Below are 9,604 nucleotides of genomic sequence, written 5' to 3'. Positions count from 1 at the left end.
AGATAATTATTCAATTACTTTATGTGAAGACTAAGATTTTTATAAAAAAAATCAGTATAACTTTTAGTCCTCTGATAAGTATTCAAAGTTTGAAGCATTCCATTTAACACCTTCTTCAAGAATCAATTCCGTTTTAAAAGTAATGTTAAACTGAACCTTAAACGTGATGAATTACGGTTATTTAAGGGTGGATCGATTCGAATACATACATGTCGACTAAGGGTTTGTACCCTAATTTTGGCTGGATTTCTATGGGGTATTATGTTGTTAGAATATGTGCGTACGGATCACATATATATATATATTATATATATATATATATATATATCATGACTGGTTAGACTTGTATTCAGTTTCACCAGAAATTATTTCTGAATGGCAATGCAAAAGAGACAATGGACTGTGAACTTACTCATTACAACCGTCCATGCTAAATTAATATAATTAGTTTCTTTTGTTGAAAATAAAATAGTATGAACCAAATAGTCTCAATGATTAAAAGATTATTGTTATCTCTTGAGGTATCGAGTTATTGCACCGCATATGCAGATGTATAAACGTTCATTATTGAATAATTGACACCCTTTGAACAAATAGTACATTATATATATTGAAGTATTTCGATAATGTTAGTACTTTTTAAGTGAGAGATGATTTATGTTATACTATTTATATCCTCCTTGGTGGTCCCTCAGGGTAAAAGTGATGTGCTGATGTGAAGCTATTAGTTGAGATTTAAGGGTGATTATTTTATCGAGTCAAGTTGAATGAAAAAAAAATTTTGTTTAAAGAAATTTAAGTTGAGTTTATGAATTCGACTCGAATAAAATATATTTTTTGAAATTTTTATTAAATTTAATTATAATTATTTATAATATGATGATATTGGTTGGTTTAATTTAAACGACTTTCTCAAATCATACTATATACATATAATTTTTATACGTGTAAGTAAATTTTGTAATGTTATTTAATAAATCCGATGTGGATTATATTAAATGTTGATGTACTTTGACCTTTCATATCTCTAGAATCTCGATATTTCACGTCCTGTCTAATAATGTCTTTTTTTCCTTTCCTTTCTCTCTTATTCTTACTATAAAATATATAATTTATATATAACAAATTATCAACAGTCAGCGTTCAATTATTATTAATTTTATTGGTGATTCTTATTGAAGATTTTAATTTAACAGTGGTGACTACATATTCAAAATAACTGGGAAAGTCTAGTACTTTTATATTGGTATTAATATAATGTTTGATGATAAATATTTCTCCCACAATTTAAGGATGCGATTTTTCATGGTGGGGAATGCATATATGTGGTAGTTTGAAGAAGCTGGCTTCATAATTTATTCACAAATAAAAATAATAATATAGAATAAGTAAATTAAACTTGGTATGATGGAAGGAAGTCAAAATGAATAAATATATATAATAAATAGTGCAAAATTGTTATATTCTAACATTTATACATTAAGTCGAAATTTTAGTAATACCTCGATTTTTGAACCGTGATAAGAGCTTTAATCTTTCACCTCCTTCTAACATCTTTTTGACTTTGTAAAGTTCAAAATATACTATTATTTGTCTTTCTTTTGTTCTTGTTGTAAATTTTATAATAATAGTATATTTGTATTTGTTCTTTTAAAGAATGCATTTTAAGGATGAAATAGTGATTAGAATATAAATGAATCAATTAGAAGAAAACAATTGCAAAGAGTTGTAGTTACAACACCAAATTAAACAGAATATAAAGTTTAAGGATTTAATATAAAAATAAAATTAATTTAACACATGCATATATTCTGGTGTTAAAACGAACTTAAGAAAAATGAAAAACTAAAAAATGATTTTTTGAAAGAAAAAGAAAATTATAATATAAACCCAAGTTAATTTCAGCAGCAGAAACAGACCAAATCTGAAACACAGAGCTTCTAAGAGGCCCAAAATCTGAAGGCCCCAAAAAACAGCATAAACAGCTACAAAGTGTTGTGTTTCCTCCTCATCGAAGTGAAGTCGAAATCGAGCAAAATCCATAGCCATCATCCAAAGAATCAAAAGATGAACACAGACATTACGGCGTCGGCTAAACCAGAGTACCCCGTTATAGATCGGAATCCTCCCTTCACCAAAGTCTGCGGCAATTTCAATACCCTCGATTACCTCCGTTTCGTCACCATCACCGGCGTTTCCGTCACCGTAGGCTACCTCTCCGGTAACTTTAACATCACTATCTCATTCCCAACTTTCAAACCCGATTTGGGTCTCTGAATTTGATCCCTTTTTCTGGATTTTTCTAGGGATAAAGCGTGGATTGAAAGGACCGTCAATGGTGACGGGAGGGCTGATAGGACTAATGGGGGGTTTTATGTACGCTTACCAGAACACTGCGGGTCGACTCATGGGATTCTTCCCTAATGATGGTGAGGTCGCTCTGTACCAGAAACGTGGATTCAACAAATAGTTCTTTTTTTTTAATCAAAACGATTTGGGATTATTTGAATGATTGTCAATAACCAGATTGCTTCAGCTGGTTTCATTTTGCTCTCATTTCAAGTCTTGATTGTCAAAAAAAAATTAACTTATGGATCTAAGTTCCAATTTGCCAATGAATTTGAGTAGTATCTTTGCTTCTTTTTTTATTGAAAGAGTCTTTGTTTTGTTGTTTGCCTCAACAATTTAGACCGATGTGAATGTATTTTAGTTGATCTTCATCACCTATGTGATAACTGGAGTCTTTCTCTGGTGCTTTTCTCTAGGTTGGAAATTGGCTTCTGATGAGAACCCGAGTACCATATCGATAGACAAATTTGGATTTCCATATCAGCTGATTTGGGATGAATTTATGTCTTTGGTACTCGGGTTCTCATCAGCTTCTGTACTCTGTAAACAGTTGTTGCGGTACCATAGCTTGTAAGCATACAACTTGTAGTTATGTGAACATTAGTTGCTTTCTCAAGGGGTTGTAAAAGGCAACTTCAACTTCTTAGGCGCCAAAGATTTAGGCTTTTTAGCTTGCGTCTTTGTGCTGATATTACAATATATATTCTAAGGGATGTTCACAATCACAAACTTCCAGAACTGTACTAGCTTCTTGCTTGGGATGATCCGTCTTTATCTTTTGGCCAGCTTATGGCTACAAATATACCAAAGTCAAAAATATATGCATAAGTCAATTGTAGATATGTTCAAAATAGGTTCTTCCAACCTAGATGGATCCTGGTATAGCTCTACTTTGGTGAAACGGGAAGTCCAGCTCTGTTACAATCACTTATATCAGTTTCACTGGCTTTTTGTTATGAATTAAGGGTATTCTGGCCATCTTTCTGGGATTAAAAATTTGCTAAAATTGTTCTTCTGGGTTTGAGAGGGTAGGGTTTCCCTGCTCGTAAAAGCACATAGCTTCAACTTATTGTTGCTTCTATTTTGAGTTGAGAACTCAAGTTAAACCACATATGGGACCGAAATATTTATGCCCTCGAACTTATATTCTCTTTGCAGCCTTTGTTTATCTGCAATTTCATCTTTAGGATAGCCTCTCACTCCATATGTAGGATAGCTAGCTTTACTTAATATCATGATATGAGTTAAATAGCCTCTCTAGAGTGATTTAAGTGAACATTAGGAAATAAATCAGTACTTATACTTTGCTATGGTTCAATATTAAATTGTGCATTTGCAGTGTTGGAAAATGTTTATCTCAAAGTCTTGACGAATGTTGAATTCTCTTTTTAGAGAGAATCATTTCAGTGAAGTATTTGGTGTAGTTGACGTAGGGACTATAGGTTTGTTGTACCTCTTTCGGACCTCTTCCGTGAGCCACACTTATTTTTCCATTCATCTAGAGTTCCTTGAATCCTTTGGAATTGCTTGAAGCCTTTGGAGTTTCATATCCTCCAGGCAGCTACAGCCCCTCGTGATCTACCAGCTAAATCTGTTATCTAACTGCCAAATATATTTACCCTTCTAACCTACGAATAGTCCACACCCTAGGTCTGATACCAGTGCTGAGGGTCTGTTTATAAATTACCATGCAAGGTTGGAAAAGGGGGTCTCTCCCTCTACTGATCATCATTGTCTTCAGCCCGCCTATTCTCTTCTTTCCCCTCTACTTAACAATTGTATGTGATTCTCCGTCCAAATAAGTTAACCATCAAAACCTACCACAACCTCATTTCTCTTATCAACAAGGTTTTATTATTATTTGTTTAAAATTTAAAGTTTTGGCGGACAATGGATGTGCATTTCCATTAGTTTCTAATGTATTGGCATCAATATCATATTTATAGTACCAATTGACAGTTTAAAGTTGTTGGCATTCTGGGAGGTTGATTTTGTTAACTTTACGGTCTTAAAACATGACGAGATGCTTACATTACATTCATCTAGGGGTGTAAATGAATTGGACTTGATCTATTAAGATTATGTTCGTGTCCATTTGTTGATTTTTTAAGATGTTCACGTTTAGTTCATGTTCATTTTAATTTTTAATATCTTATTTGTGTTCGCTTGTTTATTTTTTGAATATTTTCGTGTTCTGTTCATTTAGCGTTTGTTTAATATTTGTGAACATGTTCGTTTATAAGTTTGTCAACATGTTTGTTTAGCGTTTATGAATAATTTAATCCCTATTTTCATCAATATTGAAAATGTAAAGAAATAAAAAGAGAACTACGTAAACGAGTTGATAAACAAAATTTCAAAATGAATGTTTGTGAACATAAACGAATTGAACATACATTTGTTTATTTATTAAATGAATATAAAGATAATTCTCAATTATTTGACATTAAACACTCGCATCTTGAACATTTTTTATGCTCAAATTCAGAACCTTAAGGAATAACAATTTTTTTACAACTGAAGTCATTGAGCTTGTGCTACTAAATCTATGTTCTTTAAATATGCTTAACAGTTGAGATAGTATTTACCGTCAAAGCTCACGTTAGACTACTGGAAGGTTGTGATTGATACGAGATTCTTTACGAATTTAATTAAAACATTCTGGAGTGCAAAAATCAATTTAAAATGCTAATCATCTTTTCTGAACTAATGGTACAATTAACACCAACAACATAGGCAGAATGAAAATAACATTGTAGCTCCAGGGATCGAAACCACGTTAGCCACGGTTTCAAATTCAACCATCATAGATCAAGGACGGTGTCCGAAGCTCCTTACAAGGTCAAGCAGGAATATAAACAAAACAAACGATGATTATGCACACACCCTGAAAACGATAGTACAAGTACCTAGAATATGTTGCCATCACAGTTCTTCCATCACGATAATCAGCTTCACAGCTTAATGTATAAAGGGTCTTGGAAGAAATGAGCTTCATCGATGCCGATGCTGATACCCATAAGACCGAGGACGCTCGAGAGAATACAAGAAAAGCCTGATACATAAACATGCATATGACAGACCTCATCATAAGCATCAGAGGCATTCTTTTTTTTCTGAATGATGACCAATTTTCACAATTTAATCCAACCCACATCTTGCATCCTTGTTTGATTTTGAGCACATATCTGAAAAGCAAATATGAACGCAAGTTGTACTAGTTGACAAGAGAAGAAACAAACAACAAAACGAAGTAGAGATCATGGTATCAATCAGGATATTGGGGTTTGGTATGTTGTGCTATTGATGGTACCACTCCTAATGGCCACCAAATAATGAATCAAATTACAAAGTAGTGCCCATATGAATTTGACATTAATTTTCAAATGTTATACCTTTTCCGGATCTCCAAAGAAATCCTCCTCTGATTGAATCCTCAAGAGGCCTATATCCTCCAGTTAAAAGCATCCTTTAATATAACCTTTGATAGACTCACATGATCTGTCAGAGTCAAATTTACTATTAAACGGTCATATCCATTCAACATGTTAGCCTACAAGTAACCATATGATTCCTCGAGTGAATTTGACATTAGTTTCCAAATGTTATACCTTTTCTGGATCTCCTCCACCAACCAAAGCCTCCGGAAGAAATCCTCCTTAGACGAATCCTCATGAAGCCTAAACCCTCCGGTCAAAAGCATCTTTTGATATGACCTCTAATAGATTCATGTGATCTATCAGACGGTCATATCCATTCGGCCTGCCAGCCTACAATTAATCATCATGACACTAGATCTGACACCAAAACTAAGAGTCGATACAAAAACCCTCATGCAAGACAAAGAAGAGGGATTCCACTTCTTCCTCTCTCCCTCTATGAGGATTGAGGACAATTTATTATCCATATATCGACCTCCCACCGTTAAATCACCGGCTGCGACTCTCCACCCAAATCAAAATGTGTTAACAGCCTATAACCGCCACAATCCAAATGTTACCATCAACACCAAACAATCTAAAAACCTTCCAAATCAGTCTCATTAATAAGTGAACATTAACACGTAGTTGGCAGGTCACTTTCAGCAAATCGAATACAACAGCATTTTAATGAGCTTTACCTACTGACAGGGTAATCAAATTCTGTACATCTCTCCACGCACATCGTGAGTTTAATATCCAAATGTGAACTTTTTGAACCTTCGACCAGCTCGTATTCACAGCACATACCAGAATTAGGAACAGGACATGAGATTTTAGGTGCTACTTATATCAGGAATATAATTTGGATCCTTTAAAATGGAAGGCATTAATTCAATCAACTCGTAAATCTCTGCAGAACATTCATGAGATACATCACCCCTCAAAAAGAAGTGGTCCTTCCCTTGAATCTCAATCCTGCTGTAAGCAGGCTCCTTTATGACCCCAGAACTCCTCATGTTCTTCCTAAGTTCTGCCAAATTTTCCCAAAAACCAAAAGTGGCATAGGCATTAGACAAGACCACATATGTTCCAGCATTTTCAGGGTCCAATTCAAGGAATTTATCTGCCGCAAGCTTTGCCAGATCCATATCCCCATGAATCCGACAGGCCCCGAGCAAAGCACCCCATATGGCTAGGTGCTCTTTAAAGGGAGAGTTAAGAATAAACTCATAAGCTTCACGCAACTTCCCAGAACGACCTAAAAGATCGACCATGGCAGCATAATGCTGCCCTCTTGGTTGGATTCCATAGTCTCTTGTCATTGACAAGAAATAGTGCCAACCTTCACCAACCAAGCCTCCTTGGCTACAAGCAGAAAGACCTGCAAGAAAGGTAACATAATTTGGCCGAAAACCTTCATTTATCATTTTATCAAATGATTCTAGAACCTTTTTAACCCTTCCATGCTGGCCATATCCACATATCAAGCTCGTCCAAGTAACAACATTCCTATTAACGACTTCATTAAACACCCGATGAGCATCCGTAAGACTGCTGCATTTGAAATACATATCCATGAGAGCACTGCTGACAACATTTTCCCTTATATGGCTCTTTATCAACATCCCATGAGCTCGTTTCCCGTGCTCTAACGAAGCTAATGGCGCACACGCTCTAAACACAGATGCAAAGGTGTACTGGTCGGGCGTTAAACCATTCGTTTTCATGTCATAATAGAGATCGAGTCCAGATTCTCCACAACCCTTCTGCACAAATCCAGCAATCATTGCATTCCAAGAAATCAAAGTTCTCTCTAGCAAATTATCAAAAGAAGATAGGCCGTACTTAAATCCCCTAATTTCGCATAAAATATCAACAGCTTAATCTTCAAATATTCGTTGGGTACATATCCAATAACAACCATTTGAGCATGGATTCTTCTCCCAGATCTATACTCTTTCCTGAAAATGCATTCTTGCAAGAGAAGTGCATAAGTAGCATCATCTGCTTTAAATCTCGTACGCCATAAAAGCCCCACGGTTTCCCTCAGTCTTCCCGAAAAGCAAAGATTCATTAAAGCCTTATTCAGGTGCACGTAGCTCTTATGGAGCTTGGCCTGAAAGCTGGGAGTATTTATTATCGCAGTTGGTCATCTAGTAGCAGTGAGCAAAATATAACAATGGAAGCAAGTGTATTTACCAACAAAATACCTTATAAAATTCCATCTAAAGTTCTAAACCATAAAATATGACAAGATAAATAGAAACCCAGAATTGTGAATCACATAAGTTCAGATTTTTAATCCAATTCAATGACATGAAAATAAAAGCGCCACAAAACATTCAAACCTGCCATTGTTGATTTGAGCCTGGATTCGGCGGAGCAGTGTGGCTGTCTTGCCGGAAAACATGGGTCCTACCATCACCGGGACCTCACCGCACGGCTTAGAAGATTGCTAGGTCTGTGTGTGTTTTTTTCGCATTGTAGTTGAGAAAAAAAAAACTGGGGGAGTAGTTTAAGACATTGTTGGTGGGTTTTATGTGGAGAAAATATGAACTTCGAAGAATATTTTTGGTGGCTAAAGGTATAGGAGAAAATGTGGGAAATAGCAAAGCGTAAGTGGTCGGGTTGTATTTAGGTACGTTTCTTAAAATTAAATTTGTCATTATTATGTAACATTTTTAATTCAGTTTATTTTATTTATAAACGTTAAGATTTAAATTTTTAATTTTATTTAAGAGATTTAGTGTTTCCTGTCATGAAATCGATTGATTGTTAGTATTATTTGGATTTAATTTGGATTTGTAATTTGATATAACTTAATTAAGAATCTAAACTTGATTTATTAGTCTGAATTAATACTTGATTTTTTTGTCTAAGTTAATGAATATGTCAAATGACTTGTTTGAATTATGAAATCAACTTTGAACGTTAATTTAAATATAAAAGATAAATATAATGAAAACTATCCCATTTTGAGATGACTTAGCTTCTTCTATTGGGGTTGGGTTTGACTATTTGCTCTTCCCTTGATCAAAAGAAGGACGATTAGCTATAATAAAACTCAATTAACGTGAAATCTATTTTTTTTAACTTCCCTTATTTGGGACATGATTAAGATTTTGGGATAAGAATTTCATTTTATGGTAACTCTAATTTAGTGGAAATATGAAATAATCATCCTTTGGATCCGAGTTTTTGTTTTTATGCTTATCGGTACATAAGTTTTTATTTTTTGTTTGTGGATATATTTTTATATATTTTCTTTACTTTTTTTTTGTTCATTGTTGTTTTTAATTCAATTTTATCGATTAAAAATAAAAGTAAAAATAAATTTTACGACACATTGAGTTGAAAATATATATACATATTTAAATTTAGAACGAATTTGAAACATATGAAATAAATAAATGTTTTGTGACGAGTCAAGATAAAGTTTTTACATACAAACCGTTATTATTATACAATAATATATGCATTTATTTCAATTATCTAAAACCTCATTCCATTGGAATAATATAACAAAAAAATCACTAAAAAGTAAAATCTAAATCAAATTGACTTTAAATTTTATAGAAACCCTTCTAACTATCTGGAATAACATTCATCTTTAGAGATGATGATAGGTGGCAAATTGTAGCTAGTATTGGACTACCTTGATCCAAAAGGCAAAGTCTTATGTGGAAAGTAGAAGGGAGACAAACATCTGAACGCTAAGCTTATAAAGCTCGACAGTATAATTGTTAATCTAGAGCAACATTATGAGTCTCATAAACATATGAATGTTAAACATATGAATGCTAAAGACATGGTAATAAGAAATAGGTACATGC

At 33.9% G+C, this 9,604-nt stretch overlaps 2 protein-coding genes across 2 annotated transcripts; one reads left to right on the top strand and one right to left on the bottom strand.

Annotated features, from left to right (window-relative positions):
* The first annotated feature begins 1,968 nt into the window (after positions 1–1,968).
* Positions 1,969–2,640, top strand: LOC120119885 (NADH-ubiquinone oxidoreductase 20.9 kDa subunit-like). The gene is made up of 2 exons (XM_039139682.1): positions 1,969–2,221; positions 2,307–2,640. The coding sequence occupies exons 1-2, from the start codon at positions 2,068–2,070 to the stop codon at positions 2,468–2,470; spliced, it is 318 nt and encodes a 105-aa protein (XP_038995613.1). The 5' UTR covers positions 1,969–2,067; the 3' UTR covers positions 2,471–2,640.
* Positions 2,641–6,164: 3,524 nt separating this feature from the next.
* On the bottom strand, positions 6,165–8,316 carry LOC120119456 (pentatricopeptide repeat-containing protein At4g16470-like). The gene is given in 3 exon segments (XM_039139277.1): positions 6,165–7,602; positions 7,605–7,894; positions 8,120–8,316. Coding segments are annotated over 3 exon segments (1,362 nt in total). The 5' UTR covers positions 8,194–8,316; the 3' UTR covers positions 6,165–6,604.
* Positions 8,317–9,604: the final 1,288 nt, after the last annotated feature.

Source organism: Hibiscus syriacus, unplaced genomic scaffold (genome assembly GCF_006381635.1).
Source record: "Hibiscus syriacus cultivar Baekdansim isolate YM2019G1 unplaced genomic scaffold, ASM638163v2 tig00110332_pilon, whole genome shotgun sequence".
Taxonomy (NCBI): domain Eukaryota; kingdom Viridiplantae; phylum Streptophyta; class Magnoliopsida; order Malvales; family Malvaceae; genus Hibiscus; species Hibiscus syriacus.
The sequence above is the reverse complement of the archived record's forward strand: the minus strand, read 5'-3'. Positions and strand labels throughout refer to the sequence as shown.

Bases quoted from the DNA above. Each gene is read 5' to 3' on its own strand.
- LOC120119885 (XM_039139682.1), top strand. From the start codon at position 2,068: ATGAACACAGACATTACGGCGTCGGCTAAACCAGAGTACCCCGTTATA. The intron at 2,222-2,306 runs GTAACTTTAACA...GGATTTTTCTAG, and splicing joins CACCGTAGGCTACCTCTCCG to GGATAAAGCGTGGATTGAAA.